We start from the raw sequence: 25923 nt of genomic DNA on the forward strand, positions 1-25923 counted from the left end.
ATTGAGATCGGTTCGTTTGCACCCCTTGTGATGCAATTTGGGGACTGTTCGTGTGATTTTTAGTGATCAACGAACTATAGTCAATATCATAGATTTTGAACTTGCTGATTTGTGTAGTCTGCCGCAAGCTATTTTTGTTTTTAAATATATGTATATATGTGTGTGCGCATACTCTATACGATATACTTCCTTTTATGTCAAAGAACTAGTTGACCATGAATTCAGGTGAATTCCAAAAGCTCGCTCAAGCACTTTGTTAAAAAAACTATTAGTTAAACATATGAAATCGTTAATTTCAGTAGTCATATTTTAGTCCTTCAACAAATGATATTGCAAAAATAAAAATGTTATTTAGTGTAGAAGTTTGAGCGCATGTAGAAACTAAATGATAAATTAATGCAATTTCGACAAGAAGATTTTGATATCAATCTCTTATGCCATTGGCAAAGTTACCTTTCCTACACGCCAATGGTTAAATTAGGTCACTCTTAGGTTCCGTTTGATAAAACTGAATCTGAATTCTGAAGTCTGAATTCTGAAATCTGAATACTGAGACAATTAATTTACTGAATTTTAAGCACTGAAAAGAAATATATGAATGTCTGAATTTTAATGCTGAACCTATTTATACTGTTTGATAAACATTTATACTGAATGCTTAATAAGTTAAATTTAACAATTTTGCCCTTATATCTTTTCATCCAAAAAAGAAATAGAACCTATGATTTAATTAGTTTAAAATTTTTAGGCATGAAAATGATAATATTTATTTTTAAATCAAATTAATATAAACGATGAAATATATTATATGATGAGCATGGAGAAGATGTGAAAGTCATTAGAAAGGCAGAAAAGATAAATAGAAAACCATTAGATAGAGAATATTAAGTTGTTTAATTAGATAAGAATTTTGAATATAATTAATAAACAAGGGTAGATTTGGTAGATAAGATAAGGTAGTTGAAGTAATTTTATTAATTCTTATCAGAATTAAGCATTCAGTTATGATTCTTGTACTGAAAAAAATACACATAAGTTCAGCACTACTTAACAAATTCATCAAATGTATTTTCATTTATCAAACACTCAAAATATCTGAATGTCTGAAAAAGTTCAGATTCAGCACTTTTTTATGTTATCAAACAGACCCTTAGAGTTCGCTACAGGTCACCACAGGTTTGAAGTACTGTTTATCACCCAGAACAATTTGTGGATGGTGAAATGCAATGTGGGTCTAATGTAGTAACCATTTTTATACTGATTTTGAATTCATGCTTGTCGAGTTTGTTCTTCTCTCTAGAAGGTAAATGGAGTGTCGAATATATATATATATATATATATATATATATATATAGCAATTAGCCGGGTAGTCACTGAACTTTTAGAATAGTCAAGATTTGATCACTCAATTATTAATAGTATATTTTTACCCACTGAACTATCAAATGTGTAAATTTTTTTATCATTTCGTCTAATTCCATTGCTAACTCTGCTAACTCTAAGGGTCCGCACGATTTACAAGACTTATTATTAATTTTTAGATCTAACAAAATTAATGGTGGAATCAGATGAAATGGTCCAAAATTTATACTTTTAATAGTTCAATGGATAAAAATATACTATTAATAGTTGAGTGGTCAAAAGTCAACTATTCAAAAAGTTTAGTGACTACCTAGATAATTTGCTCTGTGTGTGTGTGAGATTCTTGTAGCTGAAATTGAGTTTAAAGAATATAGAATTGTTTTATATTCCAGTCTCACTGCATTCAACCATTTGAAACTCAAATTCTTCAACTGGATCAGGGCAACCCTTTATTACCAATTCTATCAATGAGGGGAGGATGAAATCACATTCTTCACCATGACTGCAACTAAAGTTTCAGAATTTCTCGTGGATATCATAAAAGAGAAAACTTTGAATGCTAGAAAATAGTAGTGTGTAAATAGCAATAAAATGATAGATTTTTGTTTTTTTAACGAATAGCCCATATACGGTAGATAGATTTTTCTGAAATGGCAGCCCATATACATAATATTGTATGCTCAAATTTCCTATTCCTTTATTACTTTTAGTCACCTTTTCACTTAAATTTTACATTTTTTAAAAAATTAAAACTTACACCCTTTAAGTTAATGAACGTCAGAGGGATGATGGGATGTGCCAGGGATAACTAGTAGAGACAAAAAAATCTTTAAAAATATATAGAAAAAAAAGAAAAACTTCTTGCAGGCTAAGAATAATTTTAAGTTGCCTTGAGATGTGAAAAAAAAACTAGATTTTCAATGCCTTACAGTTTCTGTATATATGTTGGTTTCCTTTTTAACGATCATCAGTAAGAGATATTTAAGAAGAATTTTTATTGGCACCTAAAATATATAGTTACAAAACAAACATATATATGTTGGTTGCCTACTAGGCATTTCACAAGCAGGGTTACCTATTAAAAATGAAGTCCAATTTGCAAAAACATAAGACAGTACATACAATACAATTCATATTGGATTAATCTTTTTGTACATTTTCAGTGTAGAAATTTTTTTACATTGATAACTTCAGTGCATGACGTGTTATTTTTTTTTTTTTTCAAATTTTTAAAAATTCTCCATTTACACGTTCGGCATGCACTCAAGTTTATTAATATAAAAAGATTTCTACACTGATATTGTAAGAAAGATATCCTTTATTATATTATAAAAGAAAAAACCAAAACAAGCCAAACACACTTATATAAACTCCACACATATTCTTTTCACACCGAAGAGTTTTGTCCATGTCCAATAGCCCAATCCATCAACCACAGTTGTTCTGACCGGACCATATTATCGACTCAAATTGATGAATCCTGCAATATTCACTGAAAAACAAACATGAATATTACAACTCCACGTTACATATATAATGTTAAACATTGGAATTCCCAAATCAATTTTCACTAAAAATATATATTTCAAGTTTACTTTTTGATTTCTCCCATATGAAAAATTCAATTTTCAAAATCTGAATCATAAAACCTGTAACGCATATGATTAAATATCAACGGTGTGAGTTGTTTGCTAACAGATAGATATAAGAAAGATCATACAATAGCAAATAGGGAGGGGTTAAATCCGCACATCTTCGTTCCAAATTCACACTTCTAATGCATTGATGATTAATACTATCCGTACTAAAGTTTATATAAGGTGTGGAGTCAGAAAGGTGGGACGTGAATTCGTCTTTCCTTTGGCAAAAATGGTAAGCGAAATCAGAGGTAAAAAAGGATCAAAAGCAGCAGTTTCCTGTTATTCATATTTATGCAAGCTAGCACAAATGTAAATCAAACTATAGTTCGTTGGAATTGTACAATAGAACGTGTATATGAGGTGAAAAACTGTTTAAGGGCTACCTAAACATTTGAACATATAAAAAACATATCAAATTGTGTACATCTACATTCGAATGTAATATTGCTCTCTGAAGAATCAGATTCAATTATATGGAGTGGATCGACTCATATAGATCAAAAGCACACATATTGCATATGGAAATTTAATCCTCCATTCTCCTGCCCTCCCAAAAAAAAAAAACAAAAAACAAAAAAATCCCCTCCCAACAAAAACAAAAGTAAAAGGGAAAAGACACTAAAATCTATGTACCTTCAACTTTTCCATCTGTTCTCGACCAGCCTGCGGAACCCAAATATCTCTGATGTGGTAAAGAAGCTGAGCTCTCTATCCTGTAAAATATACTCAGAAACAAAAATCTGAAACGTAAACTCTCAACTCTTTGGGAGACTAAACTAATAGACAAGATTAAAGGGTCAGAAAGAATAAGGATATACATATATTTGTACCTTTAAATCCACAGGAATATATGTATTCTCTGTTACTTTCACTTTCTTAAGTAATGGTGCATTCAACTTTCCAGAACACAATTTCTTCAACTCCGGGCAACCCCATATTTCCAATTGAGTCAGTGAGGGAAATTTCAAGTCACAATCCTCGCGGTGACTACCACTGAAGCTTCCAAGATTTTGGAGATTAACAAAACTTAATGAGCTCAGTTTGGGAAACACAAATTCTTTATTGGTTCTTTCCAACGCAATTTCTCTGTGATTTCCAACACCATCTTCTTGACTTATCTCTTCATCTTCCTCACCTATAACTCCATGCATTTCGTCGCAACAACCAATTACTAGTACCTCAAGGCTTACAAGCATGTTAGCCACACAAGGAGGATAAAACAAACATTGTAATAATCTGCAATGCCATACTTTCAGATTCCTTAAGTTCCGGAAAACTTGAACCCCTGTAGGGAAATTCCTCCAAATATGAGTTAATCCTGAGGATCTTAATGTCAGGGACTCTAGTTTGGGAAGAATTGCAAGTTCCTCATGGGATTGCCTAGGAACTTTCAGCCCCTCAAATTCAAAGAGTGATATCATCCTGTCACATCCATGAGCTTCAAGTCTCTGCAGATTTTGTAATATTATCACTCCATCAGCTTTGGCAATCCATCGAACCTGACAGTCCTCCAACCGCAAAAATTTCAAGTTCTCCAGAGACTGACTTGGCATTTCACCTCCTATTATTAGTTGCACGTCACTCGTGTTCGGTCCAAACTCGAGTTCTTCCAAGCTAGGAAGTGAAACCTGGAAAATTTGGTAATTGTCACGTAAAGCTTATGTGGATTGCAAAATACAACTAAAACATGCATGGGATATCAAATATGTTTGTGTATGTATGTACATTTGTAGTCACCATTGATATTCATTATATATACGTGTGTGTATATATGTATGTGCTGTCCGTGTGTGGTGTGTGGCAAAAAACCATCAAAATTTGTCCATTATCGCTGGCTGGGTCTAGATTTAGTTTTCCAGCGATTTATGTCATTAATCTAAGTTCATCTCAAAGCTTGAAATGTATGCACCACATGTATTTCAAAACTTCGGTTAAAGTTTTAATTAGTTGAATCATTGTAAATGGCTTGAAGGAAAGGTGAATCCATAGGATATTGATATTCATCATGATTCGGTGCTTACTAGCACTAAACGATTCTTCTACACAACATATTTTTAGCTAACTAGTTCAAGTGCTAGAATATGCCTAATGAAACAATTTTGAGTTGTTAAATTAACAGGTTCTGAGATAAAGCGCTTTCTTGACAGAAAAGAAGTATACAGAGTATATCATATAAGTACAGAGAGAGAGAGAGAGAGAGAACCCGGTGGAAAAAAGCATCAGCTGCATCATCTTTGGACCCAAAACCCATTAAGTTGGTGTGTTTGTGGACTAAAACTTTGAGTTGGGGTAGCTCAAGCACTTCCTTCTTCTTACTTTCTTCCCTCATAACAATATTCTCCAACTCCTTGCAGTTTTCAGTTCAATACTGATTGTGAGAATAGAATTGTAATTTGATCACAATAAGTGACCTCAATAACACTGAGGTTGCAAAGCGATGGAGGTTCAATTGGCCCCATCCACAAGTACTTTATTGTATCTACAGTTTGGAGTTTCACCTCTTGAAGTTGACTGAAGCACCGAGGTGGAAGATTTCCATGACATATTTCTTGCAAACTGCATTCCACAAAATTCATACAAACCAAATCTCCAAAAACATGTGGAGCAACTAGGTTGGTGGTGGAATCAACAAGGCATTGGCATACTCCAGACACTAGTTGAAGCCTTTTCAAATTGGCAAATCCATCTTTATCCAAGTCACTCACAAGATTCCTCAAGCTTGACACATCATAAAGGTCCAAAGTGAGATTCTCAGCTCTCTTGACAATGCTGGTAACTGCAGGATCCAATGCTTGTTTTAACTGTTCATCCTGAGACAAATGAAGTTCGAAAGTCCTCCCAAATTGAAAGTCCCTACTGAGATCTCTCCAGCCCATATTATAAGCAGCTCCTTCAATGAGGAATCTTGACAACCTCTGAGCGGGAAATCCATGCAATAATTGGAGTAGGAGGTTAAGGTCATATACATGAATTTGGAGGCATTCAAGGTTGGAGAGTGATATGATCTCTTTAATGCATTCTCTTTCTTCTTCTTTATCTCTCCCCAGGTGCAGATGATAATCAGGTGCCAAATACAATTCTTCTAGTTTCTTCAAGCTTGACAGGATACCACGAGGCAAAGGTTGGAGGCTACGTCTAACCCTCAAGTCCAACAACTTTAAGTTACTCATCTGAGCAATTTTCCTTGGAAATTGATCGTCTTCAAGTGCGGACTGAAAGAAGCTCAAAATTTCCAACTGCGTCATATACCCAATCATGGATGAAGTTCCAGTGCGCAATGTGCAACCATCCAGGCACAGTGTGCGAATGCTCGCTAAATTTTGGGCAGGCCATAATACTGTAAATTCAATGTATGCATTGTTAATTTCCATGACCCTCAGAACTTCCATTCCCACGAAAGAATCTATTGATAGGTACAAAGTGTTTGATTGGAATACCAGACGCAACAGCTTAAGCCATGGACTCTTCTTGCCAAATGGAAGTAGTTGAACTGTGTAATCTTTCACTGTTAGAGAAATGGCCGTGTAAGGATGCCGTTCTTCAACTCTAGCATTCCTTACCAAAAATACATGGTCGTCTTTTGATGCAATTGACAAGCAAACATCTCGCACGACATTGTGCAATTTCACAGAGTCTTTTTGTTCGCCATCACTCACCAACAAATAGTACTTTTTGAGCTCATTAATAAGCATGTGTACTCTGTCTCTTGCATCTCCCAATGTCTCTCTATCCTGAAACAATTGTAACCCTTTCCCATACCTAACCAAACATTCAAGTGGAATACTATAATCTTCTGGAAACAAACTGCAAAGCAAAAGTAACGACTTAGCTTCAACACTTTCCAAATGATCATAGCTCCACTTAATGCTTGAAAACACCAAATCTTGAACTCCTTCTATGTCTCTCATTGTGTACTTCTTTAGCTGTCGAAGGGCAATATTCCAGGATTCTGGTGTTGTGTGGTTACTCTTGAATGCCTTGGCAACAACAATGATTGCAAGAGGTAAACCTTTGCATTCGTCTGCAACCTGGTTTGAAACATCACTCAAAGTGGAATCATCAGAAATTCCGACAACCTCTTTAAAAAGATGCCGAGCTTCTTCCTTCGGCAAGGCACCGACCTCAAAAATTTGAGCTCCCATTCTACTACAGACATGAGAAAGGCGAGATGTCAATATAACTTTCAAGCCCTTGCATTCACCTCTAACAGGTATTCCTAGACTCTTAAAATCAACTTCTTCCTGAACATCATCCAATATAACAAGAATTCTCTTTTCACCATTGCTTAATCTCGTATACATTCTTTCAGCTCTCACGCGATCAGTTTCCTCAGAAATTTTCAATCCTAACTGCTCGGCAAGTTGGTCTTGAACAGTTCTTGTGTTTGGAATTTGAGACAAATTTGCTTTGGCAACTTCATCAAACAACTTTTCAAACTTAACTTGGTCTGCGATTTGCTCTGCCAAAAAAGTCTTGCCCACACCAGGCATACCACAAATCGCGACTAGGCTTGTTTTATCTTGCTTTAGAGCTTCTATCACTTCCTTCATCTTTGACATCCGACTAACTAGGCCTTCCTTGGAGGATTGGGTCTGTTCACTAAAAGGCATCTTCCCTAATGGAGCTATGTACCCAACTTGATCAAACTTCCCCTCTCCTATAAGTTTCTGAACAACATCTGTTCTTTTTGCAGCACGTCGGCCTAGTAAATAACGTGACTTCAAATTTGGAAGCCTAACGATATTAAAGCAATTCACCTCAACACTCTCCATACCCTGAGAAATAGTATATGCCTCTTTCTTTAGATCATCTACATTTTTCATCCAATCAGCAACAATTGGTTTAATTTTTTCAGCATTATTTTCTGCTGCATCTATCAATCTCTGAACTTCAGCTTGTTGTAGCCCAAGTCCGTTGATCTCATTGCGCAGAGTTTGAACGTTGCTCTTGTAGAAAATTAAATATTTGAATTGGCGCAAAATTGGGTTAACACACTTCTCTACAAATGGCCCCACAATGGAAAGAGCAATATCTTGGACGGCCATTACTGCAATAGTTCTGCTCAAATGCCTATAACTATGTTATTTGGGAAAAAAGGGATCTAATAAAATGCATTAAAAACAAGGAAAAACTTCATGGATATACAAATGAGGCAAGAAACAATGCATAAACTCGAAAAGAAAAAATGTTAGGCCGTTGGACTAAGTTTAATGAAATGTGTTTGGGAAAAGCAAAACGTAAGGTATACTTGTACTAGTTAAATTGTTCTCACCAACAAATATGTTTTGCATATTTTGTTGTCAATTTATGTAAAACTAGTTTAGAAAATACGTGATGTAGATTATGGTATTTTCACAGGTTTGACAAAAAAAATATCTTAATATGCTTAATAACCGATGAAATTTTGTGAAGATTGAATTCTTAGGGACAAAAATATCATTGTAGTAAATATGTTAGTCTTTGTAAAAAAAAAAAAGTGTCTATATGAAAAGAAAACTCAAAAGGCTATTTTGATAAATTTATTAATGCTTATATAAATGGTTTTAGGAGGATTATTAAGCTCAAACTGCCAAATTCTTTTACTTATTTTCTCAGAGTGCTGAGACTGTAAATCACTTTAAAACATTTCGAGTCTTCTGAGTAAATGGTTATTAATTTATGAGAATCTTAATGTTAATGGAATTATGATGAACATGAGATAGCTCAAGAAATTTAGAGTCCTAAGAAGAAAATCCGGAAGCTGGCATAAAGCAATGAGTTAAAAATCTCATTATAGGAAAAGTGCAAGTAAAATCACTGCAGCCCTAGAATTTGGAAATGCTTTAGGGCTATTAGACATGGAAATGAATTGAATTATCTGATACAAAAAAAAAAAATTAATAATGAATTCTTTTAGTCTAATCTACAAGTACACATTGTAGAAATGATGCTTGGTAAAAATGGTAAATATTATATTGGAAACTAACTACCAGTTGCTTTCTCGCAGTCGCAGCATATTGTAAAAACAATAGAAAAGCTCTTCATGAATGTTTATCACAAGTATGGTGTGTAATTTTTCCATAACTTCTAGATTGCAAGACTCCTCAAAAACCTCTCGTTGCAATTTTTCATGATCTTAATTTCTTATAAAGAGTTAAATTATGTTCATCATTGTATTGGTTGGTTTGCATTTATTTAAATGTTATTAAATAACTAGTAAGCTATAAAAATTTTGATGTATAAAGACATAAGATAAAAGGTCCAGTGATTAAGAGAGAAATTTTAAAATTTTACCAATTGTCAAATTTACGGTTGGAATCGTGACTCCCTGACAATTAGGGATGGAAACCGTGTGAAGTGATGAGGGAGAGTTATTAAAAAAAAGGTTAATTACATTTACCTCTCTTGAGGTTTAGCTAAGTTACTAAACAAAATGCCTTTGGAGTTCAAGAATATTGATCATCTCTCTCAATTAAAAAAAAATTGAACTCCATATTAAATCTACAGATTGAAAGTGGAATTTCTACAAACTTCCTTTCTTCAATCAACCCTCATTTGTCTAGATCTTAGTTCACAATTTTATACAAAAAAAAAAAATGAATGCCTAAATTACACAAAGCAAAAATCACTTCGTCGTATTCCCAATCAAATTTCCTTCCAAAATATTAAAAACTTCATAAGTCAAATGATCAAAACAAAAAGAAAACTATGAGGCATAGAACCTGAATAGTAGTGGAGGAAAAAAAAATATTCAATGCAACAAGGACTAAAAATTTACCTGTAGAGTATTATTTGTTCGATGCACAAATCTATAAGAGAAAATCAAACACAAGAGCATAGAAATTTAAAATAAAAAATTAGACATCAAAAATAGAAGAAAATCTAAAGAATCATAATAAAGCATGAATTTCTGGACATGTAAAGTAGATCTTACATTGGAGTGAAAGTAGAAGGGAAAAATAAGATATAAGAACTATAAGATAAAATCAAGAAATCAGCTTTGGTCGTCAGAAAGTCTACTATGATTGAGGAGACTTTCATTTGCAGGATACTAGGAACTAAGAAATTTAGTGGGCTTTTTGAAAAAAAAAAAATTGGTAGTCCTTAATATGCATTAACTGCTACAAAAATTCTTTTTGTATCGTTAAAAAAAAAAAAAAAAACTGATAAGACTTGTGTCCTTTTACATTCCCGAAACAAAAAGTTTTCCATGTAAAGGGTCAAAAACACTAATTTAGAAAAATGCCTACATACCCAAGTAGTACATTGTGCTCCAAAAGACTCAAATGCAGTTGCAAAGTCAGGATTATGGGGAGAGGGCGGGTGTGCATGTGTAGGAAATTGTTATTTGTGAATGCTAGGACTTTTTTTTGGAAGCTTCTTCATCCAAGATATCCAATTGTAACTTGAAGAAAAATATTTTTTAATTAAAATTTTATATTAACAAGTTCATTTTTGTCACTGAACTTTTTGACAAAATAATAGTAACACTTAACTTAAAGAAACATAATAAAAGAGCTATATATTGTGCAATAAATCAAAATTGGCATTAAAATATTAAATAAATATAAACACTCAATTCTCCGTCTTCCTATTCTTACAATTTTAAGGGGAAAAAATTATAACTTTTAGTATTCTCTAATCATATCTCAAAGTGCAAAAAGGAAGTAAAGAGTTAACATTACTAATTAGGTATAAATGTTGGTTTGAAATGTTTAGGAAAAGAATCTCTAAAATATACGTTTTATTAGTTTTCTTGTTCTACACATGAAAGATCACATAAATGTAGAATGAAGTACTTAATTTTGAAATTTGACTGATCAATAATGAAAATTAAAATAAAATATTTAATTGAAAGGCATGTTCAATTTAGCTAATAAGATATTTTTTCTAAAACCATAACAAAATTTTAACAATGCAATACTAAAACAATTAATAAGAAATAAGTTCAAAAATATTGAAAGATGAACAAAAGTTCAAATTTTTCGTAAGGCAAAAGCTAGGTGAAGGGGCCACCCGGGGGGGGGGGGGGGGGAGTGCAATAGAATTTTGTCAAAATTTTAGGGGGAGAGGGAGGGGGTTGCAAAGGATAGATTTTAATACAAATTACAAAAATTTCCTGGAGCTAAAAGAAAATTTCAAACTTAGGGGCGGTTACCCCTACCCCCGGGTCCCGTATCCCCTCCGCCCCTGCTCAAATGACTCTCAAATTATTAAAAAGCCTTCAAAACAAGGAATTGAAACCTAGAGAATAGTAACCTAATGACCGCTTTATATATATAGAGAAATCAATTTGGAGTGAATTGAAACTTGGAAAGAAAAAAAATTGCTTCTCTACCAAATTAATTTTCTATCGAACTCTACAAGCAGAAAATTATCTTTTTCTTATACTCATATCATTACTTTCCCAGTGATCTTCTCATGGCTCATTAAAAAAAAAAAAGTGTGTGCATGTACTTAATGGTTATTATGGTAGTACGGATTATTACTTTATCATGATCGCCATGAATTGATTGAAGTAGAAAAGCATTCATTTGATCAAATCTACCTCTTTTTAATGAAGTTTAACATAATTTCAAAACCCCTGAAAATTTCACCTAGCACCCATCTAATTTTGAGAATTGCATTGACATCCCTATGGGCTTTTTGATAACAAATCTACCACCATTAGAAAAAGTGGCTAAAAAAGTTGAAAGTAAATTTTGACAACAAATATTATTCCCAAGTTATCCTTGGAGTTGGACCTCCCACAGGAATATATGTCGAGTAATTAACTTTAAAAAATGAAATTAAAAAAGCAAGAGAAAGTGGAAAATCATCCCACACTTTTAGTAGATTAAGTCTCAACTGATAAAGGCCAATATATTTGATGGTACTTGACAAGACTGGTGATAGACCGGAAGTGGTAGCTGTGGTCATAAAGCAAGAATAAGAACTCCAAAAAGCCAAAACAATCCTTACTTTGTTCCTTAAAGTGCAAGATCATTTTAGTACAAAAATAAAAAAAAAAGTAAAGATATCTTGCAAAATCACTTCTATTTGAAGAACTTGTTTCTCTAGTGTATTAAAATAATTCGGGCCTTCTGATTATGACATTTTGTCACATTAGATTGAGAACGGAGGTTAACGTAATTTTCAGAATTAGAGGGGTATTAGATGAAAATGTTAGAAATCTTAAAGGAGGCCAATGAAATTATTTATTGTTAAAAACCTTTTCATTTGAATGTCAATGTGTAAGTAATCATGAAAACACATACGTAAGTAAGGGTCTATATGTGAGCATGCACCTCCATACACAAAACCTTAAAAAAAAGTTGGTTCTACACCGAAAGACCGGATATAATACAATTGTGCATGTACTCAAACCTAAACAAATCCATTAATTTAAAAGAAAATGGTGAAAATTGTGGGATTTAATGACTTCAACAGACAAATCAATTAGTTTCTACTCATCAATTGATCAAAAGCATCCAAAAAAATTGAATCATTTTTATCGACCTAATAGATTTAGAAGTGTGTAAAACAATGTTGTGATGGCTTGATAGATGAACCAAAGGAGAGATTGAAAGATAAAAACACAGACCTCTTTTTGTTTGGTTGATTGAAAACTTCCACACAGAGTGTTGCTGAGAGATATTAGTGCAGTAGTGAGTAGGTAAAATGATGGACAAAGAATTTGTAGGTGAGATGGTTAAGAAACTACAGTGAACATCTAGGCAATTTATAGGGGACGGATATGGGACCTTGCTTGTAGCTGGAAATGGGAATCCCATTTTTGGTAAGTAGTTACTGCACTATATTTTATGTTCCTTGAATTGGTACCCATCACTTTTATGCTTTTCCCTGTCACTTTTACTGTTGCAAGGGAAATGAAGTTCCACAACGACTATTATGGAGACAAGTCAAGAATCAAAGCCTCAAAAAGTAATATTCAAAACACTGTGGTGAAGCAAAGAATGCTTCAGGCAATTTCGTTTGCCCCACAATCGCTAGATCTCATTCTGAAAAAGGAATGTTGAAGATGCAAAAGGCAAACTTGGAGTTAACGTGTGAAAGACATTATCTTACTTGTGATATTCACTGTTCAACATATCCACGTCTAATATGTAAAACATACAGAAGTAGAACTAAAGTTCGGGAATTGGATGGACAAGAATATTTATAAGGGCCCCTCGGGGTCAGCTCGGCTGGTGAGCCTCGGGGGTAATCTTCGGGGTGGCACAGGTTCGAGTCTGGCCTCACATATCGCCTGGGTGCTCTTGGGGGGCGGGGTACTTCAGGCGCAGGGGATTAGTCGGGCCGCCTTCGGGTCTTGACCCGGACACCCCTGTGTTGACAAAAAAAAAAAAAAAGAATATTTATAAGGATGTACACTTAAGGGGCACTCTTATATTTTTTTGTAAAAAAATTTGAGGGACTAAATCTAATGTTTACAAGGAAATAAGTGAAAAATTTTAGTATTTTATGGGGATATAGAAGGACTTTAAAAATCTTGGGAGGGCAAGACCTAATTTCTACAATGTTAGGAAATTGGCTTAATTTCTTTAGGTAGATTTCTTGTTTTGTGTGGAAGTAACTAGTTTCCTAATTGGTTTTAGTTACTTGAAGTAGTAGCCAAGGAATATTCTATTTAGTTTAGGATTAGAAGTTATTTCCTATTTTATATAAGTCTACGAATTAAAATTGGTTTCCTATTATTATTTGGATTTTGGCCAAATAATATTATCTATAAATAAATGGGTTGACATACTACACAAGAACACACAAGGGGGCACACAAGAGTCAACATGTAGCCTTATACATGGATAGTGAGAGAGAGTTCTTGGAAGATGAGAGATGGTATGCAAGGGTTGGACTTGGGTTTGGGCTTGGGTTCAAGTTGTATTCTTTTATAGGGTTTTCCTCTCATAATAAAGAATATGTTTCTCTCCGTGGACGTAGGCTCAATAGTGGAACCGAACCACGTCAAATATTGCGTGTCGTTTATCTTTCATGCTTATGATTTGTTCCTCATTAAATTGTTGTGTACTTGATATCTCAATAGTTGTTTATTCCGCTCTTGGATCCTAACATACAAAGATATACGTGAAGTATTAACAAATTTTTGAGTATATAAAAGAATTTTTGAAACCTTAGGATCGATGGCACTTGCCCCTTTTACATCCGTCAGTGATACATATATAAGTACACTCACTTGTTGTATGGTTGTGTCATGTCTGGTTCCGCTTACTTGTTGTATTTGCTATAATATTTAGTGTGCATTAGACTACATTATTGTATTAAATATATATAAAATATTTTAGTCGTGTATATTGTATACCAACATTTTTATGGATAAATATGATATGATTGTCCATCAAATAATATAATAAAAATAATAATTGTACCAAATTGGATTAAAACGTAATTGTGCCTGTCCCAAATCCCGTTTGTCCAACCCTCAGGTCAAAATTTGTTTATGTTTAAGTGTAGTTTAGATTTGCATGGGTATGTCGCGTGAATCTATCTTACAAAAGCCCAATTCAAACCAATCTGATATTTTATGTGTTTGAATCAAAATTTTTAAACCTATACCATATTCATCCTCGAAGTTCTAAAGCCTAGTTGCATTAAACATTAGTAATATAGTAGCTACGTCTTATAATGTTTTATTACCTAACAAAATTTTTTTGTTAAGTAGTTGAGAAACTACAATAAGAATTAAGGCAAATTTATAGGGGAGAGAAGATGCTTTCTAGTATAACTGAGAATAGGAATCCCATTATAACACTCTTATCCTGTGGCCTTTGGAAGGGTAATCATCACTTCTATCTTTTTCTTATCACTCTTACTTTTCTACAGGAAATGATGTTCCATAACGGGATTGGGATAGGTATGGTTGGCCTCAGGTGCGATCGGTACGATTGTTACTCTTTTCATAATTTTGTGTGTGTAAAATCACGTAACTTTGTTGCATCGATATCGATTTCAATAAAATTATTTGAATAATATCAAATCATGAAATAAAATAAAGTTAAATGAATGCACACTAAATCACAAAAAAGAATACAGCAATTGCACCTCTACCCAATCGTACGTGCTCCAAATCTTTCCATAACTAATTTTGAAATGCCCTGAGTCCACTAGACTAGTTAAATAAATTTTTAAACTAAAATCACGGATTAAATACGTGGCGCCTGTTTGTCGAGGCAGATTAGCCACATTGAATATACTTAAAGATTGGGGTATGGTTGATTCTGACTTGTCTGTTCTATGCGAGAGAACAAGTGATCACATGTTCTTTTTGAGTGTTCGATTTCGTACCAGGTCTGGGACCAAATTCAAGCTCTATGTTTACTGTTCAGAGTCTGTTATCCATGGTCAGTGGAATTAGAATGGTGGTGCGGGTGCCATCATTGTACTAATTCTTTCCGCGATCGAGTTCGTAAGTTGGCATTGGCTGTAACACTTTACCATATCCAGCGGGGAATTATCAGAAAATATTTCAACATGAGCAGGTGATTATCCAGAGAATGATTCACGATGTCCAATTTTGTTTGGCTACCTGTCGCAAGGTCGAAAAATGCAAGAGGAATTCGGAGCTTACTCTTACAAATTTTCACTTAATTGTTTAGTCGTAGTTGCTGTTTTGTTGTTTTTGTTTCATTGGTTGTCATTTCATTGCTTTGTACGGCTGCCAATACAAGTTAATTCAATTGATAAGAATGGATCACCTTCTCATTAAAGACTATGTGTTTAAATTTCACTGTCACCAATATGTGAGAGCTGTGTTAGTAGAACTTCTGTAAACTATTTATAATTCCGGAGGCATATCCTAATCCATGATAGTAATCGAAATCGAACCTATTCAAACTTATATTTACCAAAGAAAAAAAATTGCTTTGTACGACTATCACTTTGAACTTGTGGGGCTAGATTTGCAGGTGATATAGAAAAGCTATGTTTTATTTATTTATTTTTAAACACCCCATGGACCATGGCCTATTCCTACTGAAACTTTCCCCTCGGTGTTATGATTTCTAAATTTTTTTTTTAAAAAAAAAGCATGACAAACATTCTCCCAAATTTTCTTTTTCCCCCTTCTTTCATATGGAAATTTACGGCTATCTGACTTGGGGGGGGGTTTGGAGAAGCATATAGACACACACATAATTCTCTATCTTCATGAAAAGTTGGATTCTGAAGATCAATTATGATTTGGTCAAGGAGTATGTTTTTAATAAAACAATAAGATGCAAATCTTGTGTTTAACATGTTAATTTTATTTTTCCTTGACACATAATCTCTATTTAAATGCACATATGTTATGTATATAATTTCACTCTTCTAAAAAATTTTATACACTAATGGCATAGAAAAGATTAATCTCACAGACACACATATAATGATTATTTTCTTCATAAAAAAGTTGAATCCCCGAAAAACAACTATAATTTTGGAATCAAGGGAGTATATTTCAAGAAAAGAATAAGTAGTTAGATCTTGTGTTTCTTTAACTTTTGCCTTTTGCATCTTCAATATTCTGTTGTTGGATGAGATATAGCACTTGCGAGCAAAATTTTTTTTGCCAGAACGGTACTTTGCTCCACTAGATTGTTTTGAGTGCACTCCTTTTTAGTCTTTTGATTCTTCCCTCAAAAAAAAAAAAAAAAGATCCTTTGATTCTTAGACTTGTCCTCATAGTATAAGTTATGTAATTAATTTCATTTTCTTTAGAACTGTAAAAGTGACGGAAAATTATAAAAGTGATGGTTACAAACCCAAGGAACACAAAACTAAAAGGTATCTTATCTCCCCCATAAATTGTACTAATATTCATTGTAGCTTTTCACACTAACAAATTCCTTGTCCATTAGTTTAATCATTACTTTTTTTTTATTCTCTCATTCCTCCCCACATTCTTTCCAATTTCAGCTACCAGGTCCAGGATTTATCATCTGACGTTATCATCTGACGTAATAATATCAGTTACATTTTCTCGAATAAGTAAGGTAAAGAGAAGGTCAGGCTGCTGTGGCCAAAATAAGATTATTATGTGATGTAATAATATCGATTACATTTTACCGAATAAGTAAGGTAAGTTCTTTGAAGGGAGGATTCATTTCATATGGTGGGATGTGGTTGGTAGTGCTATTTTGTTGATCCTGGGTCTTTTTATTTGAGGTGAGGTTCTATCCAGTTCTATCCAGTTGTGTAAATTAGCACAATTTCGATGTAAATTAATATATTCCTGGCTTTTGCCATTTGGAACTTCTATATTCCTTTCTTGGATGAGATCTAAAACATTTGCCTAAAGCATACTTTGCTTCTCTTGATTGTTTTGAGGATTTTCTTTTTGAGGTTTTTGATTCTTGACTTGTCTCTATAATATAAGTTGTGTAACTTCATTTCCTCTAGAACACTGAGTGGGAAAAGAGTAAAACTGATGGTTACCAATCCAAGGAGCAAAGAATAAAGTGTGATAACTACTAACCAAAATGGGATTCCCATTTGCAGCTACATAAGAAAAGTATATATCTTCTCTACCCTATATTTGCCTTAGTTTTCATTGTAGTTTCTCAAAATTCTCAGCAACAATTTGTTGTCCGTCACTCTATCTATAACTATACCAAGACCTCATTAGTACATTTCTTGTTGTATCTCTCAACAATTCTCTGTGTGATTATCGCTCTGGTTTTTCAATCAAGCAAACTAAAAGAGGTATGTGTTTATATTTCCCAATCTCTTTCTCAGTTGATCTGTAAAGATATATTTGTACCAGCATGCAAAGCCCCAGATTATAAGCATAATTTTACTTAATTGCCACGATATTCATGCATTGCTTAAGCAGGAGTAGAAAAGAAAGAAAGTACTTTGGTGATTTCTCATGATTGAATGGCAAGTCTTTATAGTAAGTAACGACTTTAGTTAAATAAATACAAAAATTGGAAAAAAGAACAAAGAGAAAAAAGTAATAACTATAGTTATAATGACAGGAAGTTTACTACAATAAAATATTATTACAATAAACCTAATCTTACTACTTTATACTCTTTTTTTTTTATTTTTAATAATGGGAGGTCTTGAACTCAAGAACTCCTATTTATAATTTCTCCCATCTTTCTATCTAATTCAACCCTACCCTCGTCCTAACCAAGTTGATCGTTTACTTAACAAAACTCATTAAGCATTCACTTGCGGTGCAACATTGTTAGAGTATCGGCACATCACATAAAAGTGATTCAACTTTTTTTTTGATTTTTTTAGGATAAATCTTATATACATCGACAGTATACATACTATCACGATTAGATACATGATATATTTTAAATTTAGATGAATTGTCATGCATCCAATGATGATGGTATTTACACTATCAATGTATAAAAAATTAATCATTTTTTTATCAGTTGAACATAAAAATAATGGATTGGGTAGTTAACGTTTCTCAAATCCCAAATTAGGTTGACGAAAGTTATTCAAATGTTCTTTTGATCAATTAACAAATAAAAATTGGATTTGGCTGTTAAAGATTCTGAAACCCTGCATTCTTCGCCATAGTTTGTGTGTTACTAATAGCAAATCTACAAGTTTGACAGTTACTGTCGACTGGAACTTTTTGTGAAGAAAATTTCCTTCTAAGCTAACCTAGTCAGGTTTCCCTAATAAAAAACTAAAAAAAAAAGGCAAAAGAATCAACTGGGGCCACGCAAAAATGAAGAGGAATAAAGTACTTTTTCTTTTTTCCCCCCATAAAGATAAGGCAGTTTTCAAAAAGAGAAAAAGAAGATTCATGAGGTTACTTTTAGTTGTGGCTAGCCAAACCTATGGAATTTTTTAATTTTCCAATGATGTAATGTAAGCTTTTGATTTGGAAGAATATTTTTAACTTCTATTACAATTTATATCTCGTAATGAAGGTATGAAATATAGCAAAATCATCTATTAGTAATAGGAACTGCCACGATGTTCGAACATCTTTAGCTTTTCTATTTCCTTCTAATGTATATCATCTAGTTTTCGTATGTCAATCAAGTGAAATTTTTTTTTTAAAAAAATAAATGTACAAGGGAACAAAAAAAAGGAGCATCTTGTGATCATTTAATTATTACATCTTACTAAATAATTTTTTAATCATAATGTGTTGAAAAAAAAGTGATGTTTCAACTAAATGCCATTGAACAGAAGATTAGTTGTAGGTAGAATCATTTAAACAAGAGTTGCATCTAAAAATCTACCATAGTTATACGAGGAATCCACACATGGACTTTGATGGTGTGAGCTTTTTTATTTTCTTTAATGTCATCATACATAGAATTTTCATAGCTTATTAGTTATTCAAAAACATTTCAGTTGATGCAATCCAGCTAATACCATAGTAAATAATTTAGCGCTTAGCAAGAAATTAAAGTTCTACAAAAATGGAAGGGATTTTTTTTTTTTTGAAAGTACGTACTAAGACTTAGACCAACAAGCTTTCATTGTTGGATACACATAGAAGATCTGTGAAATACATTAGTGAAGAGCTTATTCATTGTTTTATAAATTGTTAGTCGAAAGCATCATCGGAACAGTGCACAGATGTTGATTAGACCAAAGAAATCATTATTAATTCTTTCTTGATGTAGTGTCTAATCTCCCATTAGAAATTCTAAATTCCAGTGCTATAATAGTTTTAGATATAGTGTCTACTCTCCCTTTAGAAATGCTAAATTCTACTGCTATAATAGTTTTACTTGCATTTTTCCTGTGATGACGCTTTTTAGTGATTGCTCCATGCCAGATAAAGGATTTTCTTCTATCTTAATTAAGACTCCTAATTTCTTGACCCGCTTCATGTTCTTTGCCAGCAATGTAATGAACTATTACAATTCACGAATAAGACTTAAAAATATATTCAATTAATCTTGCTATTAAGCACGCAGAAAACTAATTGAATATTTGGAGACTTTTAGTGGCTTGAGATAAAATTTATATAAGACAATACATATATGCACAATATTTTTATCAACTAGCCTTTTCAGTTTTCTTTCTTTACACTATTTTATTGATTGTTGGACATATGAGATTTTAGATTTTCGTCAAACCAGTGAAAACATACACATACCTTTGCACCTTAATTACTTTATATATTGTATTTTCTAAATTCTTCTTTAAAAAAAAATGATGTGTTTGAATAAAGTTGCCAATATGAGAAATGTGTTGATGGATAATTTGCCTGTCCTGACTCATGATGGTGATTAAAGTGATAACTATCCATATTTTTTCCTACCCAAAAAAGTATTTCTAAATTAATATTGGTTAAATCTAAACTAATAAATGAGAACAATTGAAACATTAATAGCATCCTTTATGTTTCGCCAAACATTTAATTAAACTTAGTCCAAGGACCTAATCTTTGTGTCTCCTTCTGTTCATAGTCATCATAATCTTTACTCTTAAGGATTCATCATCATCAACACCATTATTATTATTTTGGTTAAGAAAGGCTCTACAGCTTACATGAGAGAGAGAGAGAGAGAGAGAGAGAGAGAGAGAGAGAGAGAGAAGATAGGCTTTGAGAGTCAAACTAGGAAATTCATGATCATATGGCTACATCAACTTGAGAGTTTAGGTTGTGTTTGGATTGCAATTTTTTGGAGTTTCTGTAAAAAAAAAAAAATACTACAACGATTTGATATATGTGGTTAAAAAGATGATTGAAAAATATGTTCATAAAAAATATAAAGATATTTTGATAGAAAATCCCTTTCCAAATAAGTTACTTTTCAATAAATTCAATTTAGTCATGATGATGAAGCTACACAATTTGCATCACAAGAAGACGCAAAAAAGAAATCCATACATCAATCTTCCGAATATTTTTGTTTTTGGGGTTTGTTGGAGGGCTAAAGCCCAGCCCGTTATGACTAAGAAATCCACTTGTGACAAATTCAGAATGCAAAATTTTTAAGCACCATCCAGATGTCTATGAATTTTAACTTTTTTTTGAAGGTACATGCATTTGTTTGTTAAATTTTGTTATTGTTGTTTTCCCTTGGGGACATCATTACCTCATTTGCATATTCATAAAATATTTTCTTATCTATTATAAAATCGAATGTTTCTAATTTCCGTAAAAACATAATTATAGACATTCAAACAGAAATATTGGAATAATGGCCGTGGAAGCTATTCGTGATGCGATTGTGGGGAAAATTGTGGAGAAGTGCATTGATCCAATTATGCGTCAATTTCAGTATTTATTTTGCTATAGAAGCAACGTTGAAACCCTGAGGAATGGCATCAAAAAACTCGAGCAAACGAGAACTGAGGTGCAACGATTGGTAGATGCAGCAAGAAACAATGGTGAAGAAATTAAACCAATTGTTACTGATTGGCTAAGGCAGGCTTATGATCTAGAGAAAGAGGCACATACTACTATTTCTGATGGTATGGAGACTGTTAAGGTGAATTGCTTTAAAATTGTCATGCTTCCAAATTTTAAGTCGCGTTATTTGATAGGCCGACAGGCTGCCAAAAGAGGAAATGATATTAAAGAACATCTCAGAGAGGGCCAATTTGATGAAGTTGGATACTTTCCTCCATTGGGGAAAATGCCATTAAGTGAATGGACCCCATCCTTTGAGGAAAGCCTAATTACTAGGATGTCAAAGAAGAGGGAAGTGATTGAAGCTCTAAAGCAGGATAAAATAAGTTTGCTTGCGATTTGTGGTATGGCCGGCGTAGGCAAGACTACTTTGGTCAAACAAATTGCTGATCAGGTTAAGTTTGAGAAACTGTTTGATCGCGTAGCCTTTGCAGCTGTGTCTCAAAATCCAGACATGAGCAATGTCCGAAATCAACTTGTTGAGCGGTTAGAGCTGAAAATTTCTGAGCAAACTGATCTGTCAAGAGCTGAAAGATTGTATATGACACTAACCAATAGTGACAAGAGAATTCTTGTTATATTGGACGACATTTGGAAAGAAGTCGATTTTAAGAGTCTAGGAATTCCCGTCAAAGGTGAATGCAAGAGCTTAAAAGTCATACTGACGTCTCGATCCTCATATGTTTGTAGGGGGATGGGAGCTGAAATCTTTGAGGTGAATGTCTTGCCTAAAGAAGAAGCATGGCATCTTTTTAAGGAGGTTGCAGAAATTTCAGATGATTCTGCTTTGATTGGTGTTGCAAAGCAAGTTGCAGAGGAATGCAAATGTCTACCTCTTGCAATCGTTGTTGTTGCCCGGGCATTAAAGGGCAATCATACTCCAGAATCTTGGGATCGTGCCCTTCGGCAACTAAAAGAGTACACAATTAGAGAACTAGAAGGAGATGAAGATTTAGTGTTTTCAAGAATTAAGTTTAGCTATGACTATTTAAAAAGCGCTGAAGCTAAGTCATTACTTTTGCTTTGCAGTTTGTTTCCAGAGGATTATAGTATTCCAATCGAATGTTTGGTTAGGTATGGTAAAGGCCTAGAATTGTTCCCAGATAGACGGAGGTTAGTAGATGTAAGAGACAAGGTAGACACGCTTATTGGTCACCTGAAAAGCTCCTATTTGTTGCTAAATGATGCTGAAAAAGAAGACTCTGTAAAACTGCACGATGTCGTGCGAGATGTGTGCTTGTCAATTGCATCAAAAGACGAGCATGAGTTCTTAGTGAGCAATTCTGGAGTGGGAGAAAAGAATTCTTACACGGCAATTTCACTAATATCGCATGATTCCAATCATGATCTACTTCCATTTTGCAAGGAATATCCAAGGCTTAGGCTGTTGCGCTTGGTATTCCGATTTGGGAAATTGAACCTACCAAGAGATTCTTTTGTAGGAATGGAAGCTCTCAGGGTCATGGAATTAAACCACTCGCAAATTGAATTTCCACTGTCATGGCCTGGCCAAATGTTAAGGAGCCTTCGGACACTGTGTCTGGATTATTGTGCATTGGGCACTGGAATCTCATCAATGCTTGGACACATGATGCAATTGGAAATTTTGAGCCTCTTTCAATCCAAAATTGTGGATGATCGGTTTCCGGCTGAAATCGCTCAGTTGAGTAATTTAAAGTTGTTGGATTTGAGGGTTGAAAGTAGCATCCATCCCTTACCTAGTGGTATCTTGTCAAGCTTGAAGAAACTAGAAGAATTGTATTTGGGATCTGGTGATCATTTGCAGCTAGGGAGAGATAAAGAAGAGGAAAGAAGATGCCTTAAAGAGATCTCATCAATCTCTAACCTTGCATGTCTCCAAATTGCTTTATATGACCTTAACTTCCTACTTCTATCTTTGCAAGAATTTGATACTCGGAGGCTGTCAAGATTTCACATTGCAGTAGCTAATCATAGAGGAGCAATGATAGATATCAGCAAAAACTATCAATTTCGAAAAAGCTTCGAGCTTTATAATCTTGATGGTGAAGGGTTGAAACAAGTGTTTGATCCTAGTGTTACTAGCATTGTCAAGAGAACTGAGAATCTCACTTTAAATCTTTCTTACTCATCATGCTTGAGGAATCTTGTGCCTAACTTGGGTGAAAATGGGTTTATAAATTTGAAAAGGCTTTATCTGCTCAATGGACAATATGAATGCCTTGTTGATTCTACCGCCAACCTTGTTGCTGGACATGTTTTTGAAAATTTGGTGTCCATGGAGTTAAAATTTTTGAAGTTGAAAGAAATATGTAACGGATTTCTTCCACCTGGGTGCTTCAGACAACTTCAAGAGGTGAGACTTCGTGAATTAAGTGCTTTAGAGTACTTGTGGAAGGGATCAGTCAAACCTCCGTCGCTTTGCAACCTCATATCTATTGAGGTAGAGTATTGTCATAAAATTACAACTTTCTTCTCGCAATCAGCACTGAAATGTCTAGTGAAACTCCAAAGGATAGACGTATATAAATGTGAAAATTTGGAGAGAATTGTTCTGAGTGAGGAAAGTCTGACAGAGGAAGTGCTTGTACTACCCCAATTCAAAGCGTTAAGCTTACGCATGACAAAATTTATTGGTTTTGGCCCTAAAGATGATAAAGCCGTGGCTTTCTTTGACCAGGTCTGTCTTCTCTCCCTCTCTCTCTCTCTCTCTCTCTCTCTCTCTCTCTCTCTCTTTTAGTTTGGGTAATTATATGATATACTTAATATAGTTGAATTCAGGTGAACACCGAAAACACACTCAAGCACTTTCTTTCTCAATATGTTAATTATATTTTCAAAATTAATGTTTCATCAGTTATATTCTAGGCCTTCAATGAGTTTACCCAAAAAAAAAGAAAAGAAAAAAAAAGGCTATTTGGGGTAGTATCTCTTAGTTTTAGTAATTAAAAGTCCAATGATGATGAATAAAAATTGGGTAATAAAAATATTGATAACAATAATTTTGATGCTCGAGTGACGTGTTGGTATGTCTGTCATGTCACCAAACATAATGAATATGGATCCAAACACTACTGCATTTTGCATGTTGCAATCAACGTTATGGTGCTTTACGCTATGTTTGCCAAAAATTTCAGGTTTCACTCCCCCTCTTGGAAGTACTAGAGATTGTTGATCCTGGTGATGGCCCCGAACAACTAATAGGAGGGAAAATGCCTAGTGGGTCCCTCGACAACTTAAAATCCATGAACCTTGTTGAATGTAACTCTATCCGATGCATTGCCAAAGCAGATACGGTTACATTGTTACAAAACTTGCAAGCACTTTACATGTGGTATTGTAGTGGGATGGAATTTCTTATTGACTTTGAGGGTCTAAAAATTCATAATACGCTATCAAAAAAGGGATTTGAAATTCTCCCCAAACTTGAGTCACTGGACTTGCTTGTCTGTCCAAGATTAACCCACATTTGGAGAAATTTTCCTGAAGGGGTTCGAGTATTCCAAAACTTAAGAAGGCTACATGTGATCGGGTGCCCTTTAAACTGTTTGTTTCATCCTCCTAGTGTGGCTACCATGCTCAAAAGTCTTGAAGAACTACAAGTTCATGGGTGCTTGGAAATGTGTGGAGTTATAGGTGAGGAAGATGAAGAGGTCAGCCTAGAAGATAATGCTCAGCATCATGATGTTGGAAAACGTGGAGAAATTGCACTGGGAAGAACCAGCAGGGAGTTGGTGTTTCCTAGATTAAACTCTTTGTGGTTGGACGACCTTGAGAATCTTCGAAGCTTTAGTGGTAGTCATCGGGAGGATTATGAGTTTAAATTTCCCTTCCTCACTGAGTTGATCATAGTGAGTTGCCCAAAGTTGAAGAAATTTTGTTCGGGAAAGTTGAATGCACCATTGCTTAAGAAAATCCAAACAGCACCTAGAGATATAAAGGATTTTGAAGCTCCCGTGGATTTAAAGGTACAAATTTCCTAACTCTATTTTCAACCAATCCTTTTAATTTTTTTCTCACTTCACTAGACTTATTTCCCTAAGAGTTTAGAATATATATTTTAAATAATTATTTCTGAGCATATTATATTTTACAGGATCGAGAGATTTGTCCTTGGTTAATTTTAAATTGACACAATTATCTGCATATTATGGTACATGCCTTTCTATATGCTTACAAAATTTATCTTTTCCCCTTCTTTATAATTACAAGCTGCAGTATGCATGCTTTTGATCTATATGAATGAATCAATGAATGGTATTACATGATTGTGGAATATCATTGATTACAAAATTATATGAACTCTCACGGAATTTTCCATTTGGATGTTGAGGTAAATACCTTTCTATATGCTTACAAACTTTATGTTTTACCTTTCTTCTAATTTTGTCTTTACGTTTTTTTTTTCATTTTTTTTGAGGTGAATGGAACTTTTGATCTTCTATTAATCAATCAGATTCTATTCTCATGTAGCATTATTCATTGATTCTTACTATGTATGAACTATACTTCTATATTGAGTTTGCATTATTGGCTTTCTTATCAACTCTTTTTTTTTTAATCTAAATGTTACCATTTCAGAGTAAAACTAATATGTTAAAACCTATATTTGTT

General features: G+C 33.7%; 3 protein-coding genes across 3 annotated transcripts; 1 reads left to right on the forward strand and 2 right to left on the reverse strand.

Annotated features, from left to right (window-relative positions):
* Positions 1-2606: 2606 nt before the first annotated feature.
* LOC113776057 lies at positions 2607-6554 on the reverse strand. The gene is made up of 4 exons (XM_027321127.1): positions 5206-6554; positions 3833-4630; positions 3636-3715; positions 2607-2854 (listed from the first exon to the last, which is right to left on the reverse strand). The coding sequence occupies exons 1-3, from the start codon at positions 5329-5331 to the stop codon at positions 3638-3640; spliced, it is 1002 nt and encodes a 333-aa protein (XP_027176928.1). The 5' UTR covers positions 5332-6554; the 3' UTR covers positions 2607-2854; positions 3636-3637.
* LOC113773838 (disease resistance protein At4g27190-like) lies at positions 5360-8047 on the reverse strand. The gene has a single exon (XM_027318442.1). It carries the CDS (start codon positions 8045-8047, stop codon positions 5360-5362), a length of 2688 nt encoding a protein of 895 aa, XP_027174243.1.
* A 13071-nt stretch (positions 8048-21118) lies between these two features.
* Positions 21119-25292, forward strand: LOC113773839 (disease resistance protein At4g27190-like). The gene is made up of 2 exons (XM_027318443.1): positions 21119-23989; positions 24447-25292. The coding sequence occupies exons 1-2, from the start codon at positions 21119-21121 to the stop codon at positions 25290-25292; spliced, it is 3717 nt and encodes a 1238-aa protein (XP_027174244.1).
* Positions 25293-25923: the final 631 nt, after the last annotated feature.

Source organism: Coffea eugenioides, chromosome 6 (assembly GCF_003713205.1).
Source record: "Coffea eugenioides isolate CCC68of chromosome 6, Ceug_1.0, whole genome shotgun sequence".
Taxonomy (NCBI): domain Eukaryota; kingdom Viridiplantae; phylum Streptophyta; class Magnoliopsida; order Gentianales; family Rubiaceae; genus Coffea; species Coffea eugenioides.

Bases quoted from the DNA above. Each gene is read 5' to 3' on its own strand.
- LOC113776057 (XM_027321127.1), bottom strand. From the start codon at position 5,331: ATGAGGGAAGAAAGTAAGAAGAAGGAAGTGCTTGAGCTACCCCAACTC. The intron at 4,631-5,205 runs GTTCTCTCTCTC...CAAATTTTCCAG, and splicing joins CTGATGCTTTTTTCCACCGG to GTTTCACTTCCTAGCTTGGA. The intron at 3,716-3,832 runs GTACAAATATAT...TATATTTTACAG, and splicing joins ATATTCCTGTGGATTTAAAG to GATAGAGAGCTCAGCTTCTT.
- LOC113773838 (XM_027318442.1), bottom strand. From the start codon at position 8,047: ATGGCCGTCCAAGATATTGCTCTTTCCATTGTGGGGCCATTTGTAGAG.
- LOC113773839 (XM_027318443.1), top strand. From the start codon at position 21,119: ATGGCCGTGGAAGCTATTCGTGATGCGATTGTGGGGAAAATTGTGGAG. The intron at 23,990-24,446 runs GTCTGTCTTCTC...CAAAAATTTCAG, and splicing joins CCGTGGCTTTCTTTGACCAG to GTTTCACTCCCCCTCTTGGA.